This window comes from Thamnophis elegans, chromosome 3, assembly GCF_009769535.1.
Source record: "Thamnophis elegans isolate rThaEle1 chromosome 3, rThaEle1.pri, whole genome shotgun sequence".
NCBI classification, from domain to species: domain Eukaryota; kingdom Metazoa; phylum Chordata; class Lepidosauria; order Squamata; family Colubridae; genus Thamnophis; species Thamnophis elegans.
Genome location: NC_045543.1, coordinates 98,750,750 through 98,770,459, shown reverse-complemented (window position 1 = coordinate 98,770,459; position 19,710 = coordinate 98,750,750). Strand labels below are relative to the sequence as shown.

The window sequence follows — 19,710 nt, the reverse complement described above, 5'->3', positions numbered from 1 at the left end:
CACCATGAGGAAAGTCTTCCTATATGGTATTTTTCAAATCAGAAAGCATGAATAGCTAGGCAGTCTGCAACACACAAACACACAGGGATGGGCTGCTACGGGTTTGCCCAGATTCATGAGAACCCATAGCTAGTGTTATGTTTGGAGAACCTTCAAATCCCACCCCTGGCTGGCCCCGCCCACCACACCACACCCTTGCCACCCCACCATACCCCACCCAGGAGTCTCCACACTGCCCATTTTGGATGCAAGGTAAGTGCAGGGCCTGCATGGAGGCTCGAGAAGGGGAAATAACAGGTCTCCCGGAAGGCCTTCAGAGATAGGGGAGAGGCAGTTTTTGGCCCGCCAAAAACTCAAGGAAAGCATCCAGAACCTGAGGAAGGCAAAAACAGCCTGCCGTGATGCAGAAGGCCGACTAGGCCACAGTCACCATGGCCACGTCCACCCAGCAACCAAACAGAGAACTTGTTGCTGAAATTTTTGAAGCCCACCCCATATTCATTCATTCATTCCCAGGATATTTAATATGTATGAATAACCTGAATCATTCCAGCTATTACTAAATTACCCATCTCCCATACACTGGTGGGATACCTGAAAAATACAGTTCAGCAACATGTGAAAGGGCTCACATTCCCCAACTGTGATAATAAATGGAAACTAAATGGATAGTAAATATCAGAGTAACCCCCCAAACACTTCTAGTATCAACAACTCCAAGACTGAAAAGTTAATTCAATACCTCGGTAAATAATCAGATTTCAAATAAACTTCATTGTTTTATTAATATAAAAGAAATTCAAAAAATTCAAATATATAAATAAGATTAATACTTGGTCACTAAGAAATATGATCAGCTGACACAGATTTTATTCTGAGTACTGTAGTGATTAATGAGCCACAATGTGATAAATAAAATGCTTATACAATAACCTAATTTTCAGCTTTGTTGGGCAGGGATAATAAATAACAGTTCTGCATAATAACAAAACGCACAACTAAACTAGCACTGCTGGTTTTCAGCTCCATTCATTAATAAGGCTTGCAGTGAATAGGAATTGGGTTACAGCTCTCCCTGACAGATTGCTCTTTAATGCTGCAATCCATTACTCAAGAATATCATGTAGATTTATAGGCTCTCCAAAGACGCATGCATTTATACTGTAAAAAAAAAGTTAAACCACGTGAGACGGAAAAGAGTTTTCACTTATATTTACGTGCTTTTTCATGTCTCTTCTTAATTTAGGAAACAGATTGGCTTTACATTATAACCTATACTTGTGCATACTGTTGTTCATAATATGGAACATGTAGTTTTCTCCAAGTTTTCCTTTGAAAGTTCTTATTGCAGAGCTTTTACTGATTAGAAAGAAGTTGAGAAAGATCAGTCAAATTCACAAATAGTATAGGGCAAAACCTAGGAGCCACAGATGTTAATACATGCTCTTATAATAACAGTTTAGCTTTTCCTATCAAGCTATTATTCCATGGACACAGTTTTTCTTGGAAACTCAAGGAATAAAAATTAGCTTGGTACCTATTAAGAAACACAGGATGGAGGAAGCAGGGACTCATTTGCAAACAGGCTTGAACAGCCATTATTATAACTTCTGCATTATTCTGAGACTTTTTTCTTTCAAACGTTCTTGGGAAAATTGATGTATTTCCCTTCAAATGATAGATATATGAGTTTTTCTGCTTTAACATCATTGTTATGCACTATCTACTTAGACATGTATTTGCATATAAATCCTATAACTACTTATGAACAGTCTCAGTGGTATCTAAGGGATTATTGGCAAATGAGTAGTTTCTGGCTTCCTTTGACAGTGAATGTTTTTCTTCTTGGAAACAGAATACATTTTTATAGCAGCTTACTGGAAAAATGGCTTACAAGAAGCATGTTGAATAGATACAGTATATCTATTGGGGATGCATACCCCTGGGACAGTTTATCTAATGCAAATACTCTCTGTGTATGTGTGTGCGTCAGTGTTTACACACACAGATGTACACTTAGGATTCAAAGCTATAGCTCAATGCCACTTAACTGCTCAGTAAAGATACACAGGATGGACTCTTAAGCTGCCCTCTTTGAAAATCAGGACTGCATAACCTCATCTCTTTACTTGTGATGCCAACTTTGTAACAAGCTTGAAGAATAACTGATTCCTTAAAACTGAAATCTACAGCAAGTAGGGAATAAAAAGCATTCTTCAGCTTACCAAGGAAGAGGACAAATAGGAAACGTTATTCAGTCTACATGAAACAGTGAAGCTAAAAAGGCTTTGTTCTTTTTACTTCTTAATAGGATTAATCCCCAAACTTGGTGAAGAACCAAGGGAGTCTAAGATGGAATCAGGCCTAATTAGTGTAAAGAGTATGACTCCCTGAAAGTTAACCTGAAAGAGGCCCTCTCAAAAAGGAAACATATATATACATATTGAACTTCTGTTAAAATTTAAATACTTGCACCTGTCTGAAATAGAAATATGATTCATATACATATCCATAAAATCTTTGCCACTATTTTGTTCCACTACTTTTAGTATACAGTAAGAACATATACGGTATATGAAATATAAATGGAACTGATTTCCCAACTAGTTAAAGATTATCCTTCTGGTGCTTGTGATAAAATAAACGGCAGAATTCATTATTATTCACATGGTAACATAAACACAGTAAGCTGTGAAAGAGTATCTATGGGAATTAATTGTTTTTCAGTACAAACTATGTGTGCACATAAAGACTTCATATAGGTTCAATTTCCCACACATCCAGCTACAGCTGGAAGAGAGTACAATTATAAAATCGTCTTGGATTATTCTGTTCCTACATTGAGAAAATGGATGCGGAAGGCCCATATAGAAGATGTGAATGTAAAAATATCCACATTCATAGTTCTCCAAAGCAAAAGATAATACACAATAACAGATAGAAATGACAAGGCTTGGATAGAAAACTAACCTTTAGTAATCTCTACAATAAAGTTAAGATTTGTTTTTTTTTTGTTTGTTTGTTTTTTTGCTTTACGTAATTCTTTCGCTCAAAAAGAGAAAATATAAAATTATATCATATTAAGCTCAGATGATGGTGCTTTATACTTTCACTTCTGGAGTGTAGCTATTATCACATTTAAGTGATCATTCAACATTATATAATTAATATTTATTTATTTATTAAATATATATGCCACCCATTTTGATTCAAGAGCAACTATAGTTAATAAGACAACAGTACCATGACAACAGTGCCATGGAAATACATTGGTGCACTCATTTCTAGTTAGAATTAAAAACATGGCATCAAAATGGACCAAGATCCCACCTCCTCCCTTTTGAAGGGACTATATGGGTGGAGGCAGAGGTGGACTGCTACAGGTTTATCCAGGTTCAGGAAAACCTGTAGCTAACATTATGACCAGTCCGGAGAACCTCCAAATCCCACCCTAGCTGGCCACATTCACCCCACCCTGCCCCTCTCCTCCCAGTAGTCTCCACGCAGCTCCAAGGATCCAAGGTAAGTGCAGGGCCTGTGTGGAGGCTCAGGGAGGGGAAAAACGGGCCTCCCCGAAGGCTTCGAGAGGCTGTAGAGGCGGTTTTCGCCTTCCCAGAGGTTCAAAAAAAGCCTCCAGAGCCTGGGGAAGGCAAAAATGCCCCCCCCACCCCGTTGTGGTGCAGGAGGCTGACTTGGCCACGCCCATCATGACCACACCCACCCAGGAACCTGGCAGAGAACCCATTGCTGAAATTTTAGAAGCCTACTCCTGGGTGGAGGTACAACCAATAAGATACCTTGAGTTGTTTAGAGGAAGGAAGGAAAAGGCAGCAGGCTAGAAACCAGAGACCATGACTTCCAGTCCCACCTTAGGCAGGAAAGCAGATTTTGGGCCAGTCACTCTTGTTCAGCCCAACTCATCTCGCAGGATGGTTGTTGCAGGGAAAACAGGGGATAGATGGATAACTACTGGGTAGTTATTTATAAAAAGAATAATAATGGGATAAAAATATTTTGAAAAAATAATGCCTATTCTGACAATGAGGTTATGCTTAGCACTGTAAGTAAAATACAGTGTGTCAAGCACCTCAACAACTATCTTTGGAATGGCCTGAATCCAAAGAATTACATGACTTCAGTTCGTGAACTGCCATCCTCCACGACATCTGGCAAGTTCTGAAACTGCCAAAAGCAATTGCTTTTAAAATTGCCAAGAGGAATTAAAATATGCCTGCCATTCAAGGGAAGGAAAAGCCAAATATCCGCTTAAGTATGCTGTTGGAAATGCTGGCTTTCAACAATTGTATCTGAATATAATATTTCTTATTTGTACAGAAGATTTAAAGCAGGGGACCCCAACCTTCCCAGCTCTGCAGACCACCAGTGGTGATGAGGAGAGGGGAGGGTTTCATGCATGCCCTTGCCCATCCCTTGGCTTTGTTTCCCTCTCCCACCACCACCGCCCCCAGTCCACAGAGCAAGAAAGGCTGGGGACCACTATTCTAAATTATCTGTATGAATAAGAAATATTACGTTCAGATACAGTTGTTGAAATCCAAAGAGTCCTTTAAATATGCCCAAGTATGCCTGGCTTTAGATGAGAGGTTGAGGAATCCTAATTTAGAGAAGAGGATATTGATTGGAGATCCGAAAGTAAACATGGAGGTGATTTGTCAGGCTTTCTGTTCAGGTTGTTATATACATCATGATATGGTGTTGGATTCCCAGGGAGGAGGGGCTGCATTACAGAGGCAAAACTTACATAGTTTGGTTGGGGAAAAGAGTTAAGAAGGTTTTCCTCTAGCAATTTTTCAGAGTATATCTATAATGATGCATATAGTTACTTTAAACTGGCAACATTTCTGTCTATAGGTAAGGAACAATTTTAAAAAGTCTTCAGAAGTAATTCCACATGTCTGTCTTCCTTCTTAGGACCTGACACATTATAGGTTTTGAACTCCCTATTTTCCCTTAAAACTTTCCTCCTTTGTTAAGAGTCCCATACAGTACTCTAACTAGTTCCAGCTCTATTCCTACCAATGAAGTTCTGCAGAAGCAGGATTGCTACATTTTGTTTTGACAGGACATCTTTGCTATAATCAACATGGAGAGATGGGATTGCTCCAAAGAACAACATGAACAATGTAGTGGCAACCTTCATAATGAATTCTATTCATAAGGGGGAAGAACAGTATTCCCATTTGAATAGTGTAGTATTAGTGTGCTCAATTCATAAAAGGGCTTGTTTTGTAGTGATAATTTGTTTTTGAAAAATGTGCAGAATGAGGGCATTATTATATGTTTGACAATTAGTAATGCCATATGCTGACTATGATAGAACAGAATAAAATTCAATCTGCAGATTAACTTGTCTAAACAATATTCAGATAGGCTACAGGTTAAATTAACGACAATAGTGCTTTTGTCATTCCATTTCAATAGTTTTAATCTTACACACATAATTTGATTCCTATTTTATCTAGTCTGCCTCATTTGAAAATGTATTTGTAATGTTTATCCACTCTATAAAGCCATTCACAGAATTAATGTGATGATCTTAGCATATGATTGAAGAATGTTCCTTTCCAGTAAAAATTGCATATACTAACCACATGCAGTGATTAGTTATCCTGGTTAGTTATTCTCGCCAATAAAAAAATCCTTAAAATGATTTTGGAAATCATGTACATGGTGTTAAATCCTATTCCTGCAATGGTTTCTTACTTACAATTCACTGCCTTTTGTACTGCCTAAATTTCTATAGAGAAGGAGAGAGCATATCAGAATTGGTATCCAATCGAAACCAAGTTACTGTGCAGTTAATAAAGACCTGGGATACACTCCTGGGGCTATAAATAGGTGAAAAAAGCTATAGCCAACCATACTGTTGTTACGTATTGTTACAAAGTTGCACTTGCAGAAAATTTTGCACTCCAGTTTAGAAATGGCCAGAGCATGAAAGGTTAGCTTCAAGTTGATCATTTGTTCTCTTTGTTGATTGCTTCATAGTTAACTATACTATAACATAGAAAGTGACAACAGAAAACAAATGCTACCTCTGTAAAGCTAAAGAAATAAAACAGTGGACCACCTAGTTATCTGCCAAGAAGATCACACAAAGTTACTATAAACAACAGCATGAAAAAATAGCAACAATGGTACATTGGAAGATCTGCAAGAAATACCATTTTCCTGTTAGCAAGAATTGGTGTGAAGATAAAATAGGCAAAAGTTTATAGAAAATGAAGATGCTGGAGTATTTGGGGACTTTAGAATGCAACACACAAGCACCTGCCAAGTAACACAAGACTTAACAACTGTCAATAAGAAAATTTTAAAAAAAAGATCTGGATGTTAGATGTTGCAGAACTTGGAAACAGCAGAATGGGAGACAAAAGAACTGGAGAAAATCACAGACTAGAAAGACCAGCAAATAAAAATAGAATGACTGTGGAAAAACAAAGCAAAGTTAGTACCAATAGTAATAGGCACCTTGATTGCAATCCCAACATATCTGGAGCACATGTGAGCATCATCAGAATTAACAAAATCATGATCAGTCAATTGCAAAAGGCAGATTCACTTGGAACAGCTTACATGCCTTTAATACTACAAAAATAACATTCATCCATTCCAGATTTTTGGGAACAACATGTGAATAAAAATGTAAAAACCAGTCTAAACATCTGGATGACAGTGTTCCAAACCATAATAATAATGATAATTAGAAATGTTACCATACAACCTTAATATATCAGCATAATACATATGCAGTAAAACCTCAATATATCAGACCACTATTTAGTGGATATTGAACTCTGTTTCTTTCTAGACGTCCCCCCACTCCTGCCAAATATTTTTTATAGTTTGGCTTTAAAACCATAGGCTGCAATCTGTTCCAGTTGATGGTCCCTAGGGATTTAAGATTAAAGCTCCGGTATAAGGATTAGTACAATATCTAATCCTCTCTTGTCAAGAGACAGTCATGAAGTTATAGTATAGGAACTTAGAAAACTGTTTTCCACCAAATCAGTGTTGGTTCCTTCTAGTTTAGTATTGTCAACAGTTCCCCGAATTTTCACGTAATTTTTTTTTCTTATAATAACTCAGTCACAGTCTTCCCTAACCTTGCAAAGTCAAAATATGTGCTAAGCTTAATAGATACCATTTTTTCCAGAATCAGTTTAGCTATATTGGAGACTTTAAGTTACAATGGACAACTATGCTTATGTGAAAAGATAATTTGGATAGTAACTCATTTTATGAAAGGATATGCTTTTCTTACAGAAGAGGGGAAAATATTAATAGAATCTTTCCTTATTATATTACAAAGATTTCTATCCCTGATTCACCTGTTACACATATTCTCTTTATCAATGCAGCATGGCTGTTTGGTTTCACACTGCTAGTTAAAGTTAAATTGCTATGTATTTCCTCTTATTAAAATTCCTGTGATTGGCATCTTTTTTATGTGGTCCAGAAATCACCTGTGGTAAAAAAATTTAGATCACATAAAAACTTAGCTTCACTGAACTTAGTGGTGCTTCTTTTTAAATAAACATAAAGATATTATATCAGTGTTTCTCAAACATAGCAAGTTGAGGATTGGGGACTTCAATTCCCAGAATTCCCCAGCAAGCATGGAGTTGGAATCCACATATCTTAAAAATTGCTTAGGTTGAGAAACGCTGTTTCACTGTTAAAAAGTTCAAGATACTAAAGTAAACACAATAGCTGCTATCTCTTGCACCAGAAAACTCTATCCAAGAATTAAGATTTTTCAGGAGACTATTCCCCCCCCCCCCAAAAAAATAGTATCAGTGAAGAAATATATAATTACAAAAGTAAGAAGTTTTTCACCCGGTCGATTCCCAGTAGAGATACTAAAGTCCATTGCTAATACATTCAAATAAATAAATACTCCTTTACTTGCATGAAATTAGGTAGTCCCCGATTTACGACCACAATTGAGCCCAAAATTTCTGTCATTTCTGACATTAGTTAAGCGATTTTTGCCCCATTTTACAAACTTTCTTGCCATAGTTGTTAAATGAATCATTGCAGTTGATAAATTGGCAATCCGGATTATAAGTAAATCTGGCTTCCCCATTGACTTTGCTTGTCAGAAGGTCACAAAAAGAGATTGCATGACCTTGGGACACAACAATGGTCATAAATATGAACCAGTTGCCAAGCATCTGAATTTTTATCCCTTGATCATGAGGATGCTACAACAGTTGTAACTACGAAAAATAGTCATAAATCACTTTTTTCAGACTTTTTTGTTGTAACTTTGAATGGTCACCAAATGAACTGTTGTAAGACGAGAACTACCTGTAATGCTTTTCACACAATGGTCTTTCATTTCGATTTCTAAATGACTGATGTGTTTACCACATTTATTTGCATTATTTTCACACCATTTGCTTGTTTATACTGAAATGTATCACATTAAGTACTCTGTCCCCGTATCTCTTATGAATGAAGAAAGATAATAAATATTAAGCTTGCTAAACTAAAGTAAGCTAAAACAATTTCATTTAAGCTACAATTGTTGTCCAGTTTAGAGCTCACTAGACCGCTTTTTATCCACCATGCACTATGGCCTTATCTCTGTGTGCGATTTGTTTCTTTTTGCATATTTATTTCTCTCTGCTATCGTGGACAAGGCTTGCTTCCTCACTTAGTAAAAACACAGGGGATTCTGTTAAACATTTTTATCTGTGCTTTCTCATCTACAAACATCAACTAAGACACAAAAGAAACTGAAAAGCTCCAGTTACTGCTCTTTGGTCAGAAGTTAAGTGGATAAGGACAATTCTCTTTATCTATGATGGATGTTAAACAATTACTAATCTTAAATTGCAGGAACACAGCTGGAAAGGGACATGTAGGCTGCTCAGGAAGATAAATGAATATGACAGTTTATTAAATATACATGGTTAGTGTTTGATACTGCTGTGCTGTCTTAGAAGGAAGCACTGGATTAATATTACTTAGAGGCAAGTCATAGAGTACCAAAGTGCAGGAGAAAATTTATAGTATGCAGAGAATTTCAGATATAAATGGATAATGCTGACAGGATCCTGCAACATTTTGAAATGATGTTCCACATTACAGAGAATATTACTATCTCCTTTTTAAAAAAAAACTAAGTTTTGTAATACAAATGAGAGAATATAGTTTTGGAATGGATTCAGCTAAAAACCTTTAAACTGCAATACTTTTCTTGCTCCCAAAAAATATGGACATGATTGCACTTGTTTATGCAGTTATAGGCCGTTATCGAGCTCATATTTAATTGTAAGCAAAAGTAGTTTACGTGTAAAGGTAAACAAGGTTGCAATCTTATATTGATTCCTGAAGTCAGTAATACTTATTTTTAGTAGAAATGTCTTCGTGTCTAATATAATTCTGACTTACAGAAGATAACAGTAGTAAAACCACTAAATTTAATAAAAGTCATCAAGAAAAGCAATAGTTGTTTTAGGAAATAAAAGAAAGCAATGGCCACATCCAGAAGGCTATTATGTAATATTGCAAAGCTGTTGCTTATAATGAGGTCAGAGTCCCGTCAGGATACATGGATTTGCAAACAACCCTCTGAATTAATCAAGGCCGATATAGGAAAAGCCTGAGCATCGATACCACAGAGTCCAAAAGCAGCAAATGAAGAAAGCACCACCCCAGTATTGCAATACAAACTTCGCCTTATTTCTATGTCTGTCATTGATGTCACACACATCTCCTAAAGGGTTGGGGAGTGCATCATTATGGCACAAGGCTGAAAGATGATGCAGGTTTCTGTGATTCAGATCGTGTAGTGGCTTAACGTGGAGCCCAATTTTTTGAAGTGCCTTCATCAAACTTAATGAATAGTAAGAGTTATAAAAATGCAAGCTTTAGGTGTTGTTTCAATAAAAGTGATGATACAGCTGAAAAGCAACAAACACTCTGACAAAAAAAAAATCCCAAAAGTTAATGGTAATTATTATCCATTTGATCAATATAATTTAGTGTTATATTCCTAAATGCTATTGTTTTTCTCTAAGAGACATTTCAGCTCCATTTTCAGTTATCTAAGTATTTCAAACAAACTGTCCACTTAAACAAACTCTCTAGCAGGCATTCATATAGAAGTAGTCTTGTGCTTAATTGGATTACAACTGAGTCCAAAATTTCTATTGCTATGTGAAACATTTGTTAAATTAGTTTTGTCCCATTTTACAACCTTTCTTGCCACAGTTGTTAACTGAATACTGTAGTTAATAACACAGTTGTTAAGTGAATCTTTCTTCCCCATTGACTTTGCTTGTCAGAAGGCCACAAAAAGTGATCACATAACCCCAGGACACTGCAACTGTCATAAATACATGCCAGTTGCCAAGTGCCCAAATTTTCTGTTCATGGGGATGCTGCAATGGTCATAAGTGTGAAAAATGGTTATGTCACTTTTTCGGTCCTGTTGTAACGTTGAGTGGTCATTACACAAATGGTTGTAAGTCGAGGACTACCTGTACCAAGGAATGGAACCCAAATCATGTATTAATAACACCAGAGAAAACTTCCACATAGATTTCTGATCCACTCTGTACCATTCCAGGAATGGCTTTGGACTTCATTGATCCAAAACCAATATCACCTGTTTGGGGAGCTGATTCCATTTGATTAAAAAAAAGTATAGCAAAATTGGTACTTTTCTTTGAATTGGTATGGCTGTTCAGATTTTCAAAATGATCTGTTATCCCAGTACTGGGAATGTTTAAATTACATATTCAACAGAGGTAGAATTCAGCAGGTTTTGACTAATTCTGGAGAACTGGTAGCAGAAACTTTGAGTAGTTCGGAAAACCAGTAAATACCACTTCTGTCTGGCCCCTCCTCTATTTATTCTCTACCTCCCAAGTCCCAGCTGATCAGGAGGAAATGGCGATTTTACAGTAACCTTCCCCTGGAGTGGGGTGGGAATGGAGATTTTACAGTATCCTTCCCGTGCCATGCCCACCAAGCCATGCCACACCCACCAAGCCACGCCACAGTAAAAAATAGTAAAAAAAAATTAATCCCACTACTGATATTCAAGCTCTTGTATCAAGTAAACCATTAAACTGGCCTTCAAAATCATACTTTTTATGTATTCAGTGGGGCTCTTCCTTTCCCCAATCCCATTGCAACATGCAACAATGGCTACACCAACTGAGAAAAATACTTGGCTGCAAATTTGTTAAGATGCAGGCCTTAAGAATTCAATCGAGACATGTAAGGATACATAATTATGTAAATATAATGATGAGAATAGCTGGGAATTGTAACCAGGTCTACATCTCAGCCGAAAATAGGCTGGTGTGTGTGTGTTAAAAACACAATTGCTATATATGTATACTTTTAAGGGAAGAAGAGAGGGATAGGAGAGAGGGTTGGGAGGGAGAGGAGGAGAGAAAGAAGGAGTGGAAAGGGGAGAGAGGTGAAGGAGGGAGTAAGGGGAAGTAGAGAAGGATGACAGAGGGAAGAAAGGAGGAAGGGGGGAGGAGAGAGGGAGAAGAAAGTGATAGATAAGGTACAAATGTGGTGTATGGAAAGCAGAAAAGCCAATAATTATTTAATTGTTTTGGGGAGTTGATGGTAAGATGAATTGATGTAAACATTTAATAATATAATACAATGTTGGCTATGTAATAGTGTACATGTGGTTATAAATTAAAAAATAAAAAACCTTATATAAAAAAAGAATTCAAGAGCTCTTTTAGAAGATTTTCGTGCTTTTGTTATGTTTTTCCAGTTGTTCTTTCCTTGCATAGTTTTCCATCACAGTATCTTCTTGAGAATTCATTTTGCAAAACACTCATGTAATGCACAAAGTATAAAGAAAAACATGGGGATCTCTAGTAATTTAATATGGGTAAAAGAATACTTGCCAAAATTTACCCTAGCTAGGAAGATTGGGAACTGATTCTTTGTACTCTCCCACAATCAGGTGGAGAGAAAGAATGTAAGCAATGATTAGCTCAAGATGTTTTTCACAGATCTTTAACTATTGATGGAGTACTGTTTACTCCGATAAAATTTGGTGATTCTCTTAATTTCATGGTTCCCGTTTTTTACAGCCAAGATCAACAACATCTCATGTGGCAATTGTGCAAATTCTTGAATAGTGGCATCCTGCTCAAGCTTTCTCATGCCCTAGTCATTTCCTTATGGACTACTGGGCATATAACTTGCTTACAAACAAGCAAGATGTCTAAAGACTAGATTAATCAGTTTTGATATACACTGTTGTCAATCTCACTTAGTCATTTCACTTTGGTTTTAAAAGTGAGGAGAGCACATTGCTTCATGAATTAATTTAAGAGCCTTACTTCATTCAAAACTTCTTCAAAGCTAAGCATTCCTTTGAAGCTTCCCACAGCCTTAGTTAATACGTCTTTCACTTCACTGAGTACCAAAGACCACAAAATGCATCAATTTTTGCTCCTTTCAATATTCTCAAGTATGACTTTTATAATTTGAAATAAAATGTCAAGTGCACATCACCTTGGTCAGTATTGGAATATTGATGTCAGATTTTCATTTACAATTAGTCATCGCCTTACAATCATTCACTTAACAACCATTTGAAGCTACAATGGAAGAGGGGGGCTGATTTACTACCAGTCATTGCACTTACAACTGCTATAACAATTCCAAAATCATAACATCAAAAGTCAGGCACTTGGCAAACAGCATATATTTATGTGGGCTGCAGGATTCCGGGATCATGTGATTACCATTTGCAACCCTCCCAAATGGTTTCATGCAAGCAAAGTCAATGGGGAAAGCTGGATTTGCTTAACAGTCATATGATTCACTTAACAACTGCAGTGATTTGTTTAAGCATGGCAAAAAGGATCATAACATTGGGAATGACTTACTTAACAACTATTTTGCTTCCCAAAGGAAATTCTGGCCCCAATTGTTCTCATAAATCAGGGAAACCTGTATTGTAAATAAGTAGCAATCTTCTGTCTTCTCCTGAGCTTCCCTATATTTAGTTTATTTATTTACAAAACTTATGTCAGAAAGCGAACATAGATGCAGCATATAACATATAAATCAAAAATCCCTTGAAGATTCTTTAAAGGATTAGCTAAAATAAGCTTTTAAAAGGTGTAAAGTTCCACACACACGGCTGAGAAAATGAAAATATTTGCATGCATCCCATTTACTCATATACTGCTATTAATGTTATTTATTTGACTTCAGTAGATGAAATTTATTTTATGCTTAACTTTCTCTTCTTCCCTTCTTCCCCCTTCTCTTCTCTCCTATTATTCTCTCTTAGTCTATTAGATATTTTCCAAAAAACAGTACCAACTATCAAGAGTATTTATACTTATGAGAATATTTTTTGTAAAAATAAAAATGGTTTTCAGGTCATATTCCACTATTCTGCCTGATGTTAACTCATCATTCATTTTTTATTCAATTCTTTCAGAAGCCAAAGGCCATAATGCAACAACGAATGCAAAATGTGTAATTTCAGAGGTGACATTATAAATACTTGAAACCCTAATATGCAGTCTCAGGTTCCAATTCTGCTTCTGCCATGATGTGATTACACTATTATCATCTCTCAGTTTCAGTTCTACCACTTGGAATATTAAAATAATAATAATGGCATATATTTAGCAAATTGTTTCAAAATGTATTTGCATGATAAACACTAGTTCACTAAAGGTTCGCAAGATGCAGCATGAAGTTTAATTCTTATAGTTTTCAACCTATGTGGCAGAATGGACAACCTGAAGACCATGAGGAACATGAAACTCGCCCCACCAATCCTCAAGGAAAGTGGATTTTAATAGAAAAACATGTTTTGCAGAGCATCACCATAGGATCTTTTAAAACCCTAGATTTCTCCAATAAGTCATTATCTGAAGAATGCCTGTAAAAGAAGGGGGGGAAGAATACTGAAATAAGGACTAATTAGATAATTAATGTTCTTTATTTTCCTTTAGGAATTGCAATGATTAAAAATCTTAAAGGGATCTATGAGCTATGCCTGCATATTTCATTAGTATTTAGAAAGAGATTTGTTAAAGTCTTGAAAACATTGTATATTCAGTCCATGCCTACCAAGTACTGAAGAATACTTTTACACAATTATGTTGAATGGAAAGAAAGCACTATTAATTTTTTAAAAATGAAAGTCTCATATTTTCTATGAATTTTCAGGCAAAAGTTGTGTAACATTTTTTAATTGTTTTTTTTTTTCTGCCAAGGAAAGGGACTTTTACTTATGAATGGGGAACTTGTTTGACTATTGAAACTTAGTAGATTCCAATGGAACCAAACTTCTTTGAATCTTATGACCAACTATTAGATTCCTTTCAAGTTGTTTAGTGGTACTGATGTTCATGTTCTGCAAAACACAGTTTGAGAAACAGTGCTATGAAACATAAGGCAACCTTCCCATTTTTCATCCTCTCTTCTGTGTATTACACCATGCATACATTTTATGGATTTATTGAATCAAACAGAATGTTTTATAAAGATGACACTGTTTAATCTGATTTTATAGAATAGGATTTCCTGTGTAGAACAAAGGCAATTCGGCAAGGAAATCCACAGGGAACATTTTTACAGTCTGCACAGGGTGGGGGGGAATGTTTTTTCAAGAACTATGCAAAAGAACTAAGAAGCTTCTGGTTGAGTTTTTGGATTTCAGTGGGCATTATTGTATTTTGGATTAATTACAGCTTGCTGTGTCTGCTCCTACTTTGCAATAATGCTTATTAAGTTTCCTAAGTGTAATTAAAGAAATCTCTTCTCAATTACCCTCTATCCAAATAAAACCGATATTGTAATGTTCTTCAGGAATTCCAAGCCAAATTACATGGGATAGTGAGTCATGCTGTACTTTACTACCAGTGTTGTTATTGTTCCAAAAAAAATGCAGTTCCAAAGACAGAAAATCTGAAACAAAATATGTTTATATCTTTATTCTTAGAAAACAAAAACCATAGCTGGATATTGTTCTGTTTTTAAATAGCGGAATGAACGATTTAACAACAAAAGTTCTGTCTACAAGCAAACTTACTCGCATATAGAATCACTGTCCCAAATAAAGCTCATTACAGATAGTCCACAAATTACAATCATTTGTTAACAACTGGTTGTAGTTTCAACATTACTGAACAAAGGAACTAATGACCAGTCCTTGAAGTTGCAGCCATTGCAATGCCACAATGCCTTTGCGCACACTACATCCTCCTTCCCCCTTCACTCACTTGTACTTCACACTCTTTCCCCTGACTTCCCAGTACTCACATATAGGTGCACGCACACCAATGCCCTTCTTTCCAGGAGTTTATGTGTTCTCATGCACCCCATGTTCTCTTTCCCTGGTCTTCCTAAGTTTATTCCATAGCACAGCACCCCTCTCACCTAACCCACATAAAACCTGCACTGGGCATCTGCAATCGCCTCAGAATCAGGCTTCAAAAGGCAGGTGGATCAGGTCCCACTAGATCCTGAGCCTGGTGATATAACAGTGACTAAATCCAATACTGATATCCTCTCAGACCCTTCCCAAGATGGTACTAATCTTTCTTTGGCCAACATGGGTGCCAAGAAACAGAGCAAACTTCCTAGTCTGGGAATCCTGCATCCTGGCAAAGTGCCATGCAAAGAAACACATGATGCTGACTTCAAGCAAGCCCAGATCCTTATTTTTGGAAACCACTGGGCAACAAATCCTCCCCTTTGCATGTTAAGGAGTGAGAGGATGTAAACTGCAAAGCCTGCCTCCCACAACAGAAGCAACGTTGACATCTTGCTTTGGTAATTCCTGTTCTTGACTTCTGCTTCATGTTCCTGATCAAGTCTCTAGCTCAACCCTTGGTACTTTCAATCTCTTGTGAAGTACTTCATTACAGAATGTCTACTTGGATTATACCTTCTCCTTAGCCGCTAGTAAATTGTTGTGCATAGGTGCATGCTTTTTCTTCCTTCCATAACTCCTCTTCAGTTGCCTTCCCTCTGTCATCATTTTTCCTGACAAGCCTTTCTGATGTTCTTACAAACCTTGCTGCAAACATATTGCTCCCAAAATGCTCCTCTCTCCCATGCCCAGGACCACTGAAAGCTTCGCCTCCAAGCATCTGTATCACATCTGCAATTTGCTTGCCAATTGCATTAATGATTTTCCCATTTGCTAAAGCCAGGACATGAAATCCTTCCTACCCCTTCTGCAGCACCCCTGCTCCTTAACTGGAACTCCCTCCACTTCCTGCTTGATAACCCATGTGACTTGGGTTAAAAGAGCAACCAGAATTTCCATCGCTAACCAATTTGATTATGTGATATCATGCTTTATGACTTCATCACTTTACAATGGTAATACCAACTTTAATCCCAGTCCCATATGCAGTCATAACTCAAGGATTATCTGTACAGAATGAGAACTGAGTTGCTTTACCATCAACAAAATTTATACATGAGATCATTTTGATTATAGTATAGCGTTACCCAATCAACATTTGGACAGCATCAGTATCATTTCAATTGTTTTGATTTTTATTCACATGAAGAGCTACTTAATTGCAAGTAAAATTTAGTTTAGAATACTTTCATATTCTATGAAAGTATTTCATATTGTACTGTAACAAGTGGTTTTAATTTTAAATATATGTCAGACTTTTTGCAAAAATCTAGTGATGTTTTTATCATAGGATTATCAATTTAATCAGAGATGAACAAATATTTGTGTCCCCTAATGATGAAACACAGACATCCAGGCTGTCTCCTAAACTGTTGCCAAAATTCTTAGCATAATCACTGCCAAAATCATGTAACAAACTATCTCTTTACATCACTTTCAATTGTGTTTGAATCATGTTTTTGCAGGTCTGACAAGTTCTTGCATTCCTCTATGGTCATCATCAGATATTTAATATGATGTTAAACACACCCTTCTAAGGTCAAATGCAAAAGTAATCCATCTTAAAATTGGCATGCTCTAACTGTGTGTAGGTAACCCATACTCATTACTAAACTACTTCCTGAATCTATTTTTATCGTTCCTGAAGACATCAGAGTCTCTATCGTTAAGAACTAAAGATAGGACCTCTCCTATTCAAGCAAGACATTTTTAGCCAGTGTATACCAAGACAACTATAGGAACAAAAATCACAGAATGATACAGCTCCAAAATTTCACCTCTGTCCCCTTTAGTCTTCACTGGTCATCATTTTATATTTTACATTTTGCATCTATACTTTGTACTTCTTTATTGATATTTTTGTTCTTTTTTATTATTTTTTACACTGTCTGTTGCCAAGAGTTGGGTGGTCTTATAAATCTCAAAAATAAATAAATAAATGCCATATTGATCCATCAACTGCTGTCCTTACTTTCATAAAATACAGCCCCAACTGACAAATAGTTTGCTTTGATTGCTAAATTAAGGAGAGTCAATAAATTTGACTAAAAAGGATAGACAGGACTATATCCTTCAAGGGCTTCAATTTGAATGTCAATACTTAACACAGTGGCTCAATGGCTAAGATGCTGAGTTTGTTGATCAGATAGGTTGGCAGTTCAGCGGTTCGAATCCCTAGTGCCATGTAACGGAATGAGCTCCCATTACTTGTCCCAGCTTCTGCCAACCTAGCAGTTCAAAAGCATGTAAAAATGCAAGTAGAAAAATAGGAACCACCTTTGGTGGGAAGGTAACAGCGTTCCATGCACCTTGGACATTTAGTCATGCCAGCTACATGACCACAGAGATGTCTTTGGATAGCGCTGGCTCTTCGGCTTTGAAACAGAGATGAGCACTGCCCCCTAGAGTTGGGAACGACTAGCACATATGTGCGAAGGGAACCTTTACCTTTTTACTTTACTTAATGAAAGGTAAAGGAGAAGAAAAAAAGATGAGCATGAAGGATGCATGTGAACAAATTAGTTAGGATAATCAAAAAATTAAATGCAAGTCTTCCAAGTAAGAATATGTTCTGAACCACTAGAACGTTCTCAGTGGATGTTCTTGGGATAGTCAGGAAGAATAAATAAATTCATTAGCATAATCATCCTGAGATGAAAATATACATTTTAATCCTAGGATTAAAATACATAGTGTATTTCTCTTTTACAGATATGGTCAGAATTAGGCCATGAATATATTATTAATATACTGTAACTCATTTATTTTTCTTGCATTATCACTACCTTTTCTCAAACTCTATCTTATATGAATTCTCTTTAAAAAAAAAAAAAAAAAAAGCTTAATCTTAGATATTGCCATGTCAGATGCTTTCCTTATTCAAAGCCTTGATTTTAAATTTAGTAATCATGCAGAAAGGTGAAACAAGAGACACACAGAGAGAGGAATCTTTAATTTAAAGCAGACAAATCTCTACTTCATCCAAAATTCTGATCCATACCAATTAGTTAGTAATTTCCAGATATTTCTTCCAAAACCTTATAAGCCATGAGGATGATGAAAATAAGAATCATTAAAAGGATATCAAAACATATTAAATACTTCTATAGAAACAATCAGTAACTGGTCCAGGAAATTCATACCTTAAAGACAAGCGTTTGGTTTTCTTCTCTGTAACCACTCGCTCCAATTTTTGATGTGGCAATATTACTGGTTTCCGTTCAGGCAGATGAGACAAAGGGATATTAGGACCAATGGGTGGCAGGAAGTGATGGCACAGGGCAGTAGTGACTCTCCAACCAATGCATTGGGATGACAAGAAATAGGTAGAATTTGATGGATCTTTTAATGAAAAGGAAGTGTTTATTTGACCTTTGGCTTCAACCTAGAGAAGAAAAAAAACATACTATTTATTGCCCCAAACAAGAAAATGACTGGATAAGTCTAACACCAAAGATGTCAGCATTCCAAGTGACACCCCTAACGAAAGAAGACTCTGAGGCTTGAGTTTCCTCAAAGTTCCATTTTATTAGAGATGTCATATTGGCACATCTGGAAAAACCCAAATCTGAAAGTTTTCCCCATCCAAAAGAAAGTTCAAGTCCCTGCCCAGCACCCACATGTCCATCACATGATCCAATCAGGCACCATCTAAATTTGAGGATGCCTCCAAGTTACATTATCACAGCTGCAGGGCAAGGTGTCCTTGACTCTCTGAGAAAAGAATATTATTTTGACTATATATCACCCATATCTCTATATAATCCTCCTTCCCATTTTCCCATAGTAGAAAATGCGGCAGGACTGAAGGTCCAATGTAAAAGATGGCTTCCAGGTCTGACAAAAGGGGTTTTGAATTTTTTTTAAATACCTTTGAGTTATTGTTGACTCCTGGCAACTGCCTGCAATTTTCTTGGTAAGATTTCAAAAGTGGCTTACTAAAAGATTTAGCAACAATTCAGCAACTTTCCAACAATATTTCCAAAATGACCTATTTTGAGATATTTTGTCTATGTTGTAATTCATATTTCTCATCCTATATGCTGCTGGCAGCCCATATTTTAGGATTTGACTATGCTTCTATGTTTATCCATATATTTTATTTATTCTTTTTGTTTCTGCTCTGATTAGTACCAAGGCAGTTAACAAAACAAAAATATATAAAATATAAAAGGTTAATAATATATTAAAATTCACATCAAAATAGCCACTAAAGTAGTTTAAAGATTAATACTGTGGCAAATTGTTTATATGCTGAGTGGTCAGTTTTAGTCTTCCATTAAGCTCTCTAT

General features: G+C 36.4%; 1 protein-coding gene across 1 annotated transcript in view; it reads right to left on the bottom strand.

Annotated features, from left to right (window-relative positions):
* TMEM232 (transmembrane protein 232) overlaps positions 1-19,710 on the bottom strand; it is a 143,036-nt gene that overhangs the window by 39,556 nt on the left and 83,770 nt on the right. The window contains 1 exon segment of the mRNA XM_032213862.1: positions 18,562-18,803. Coding sequence (XP_032069753.1) covers positions 18,562-18,803 — 242 coding nt within the window.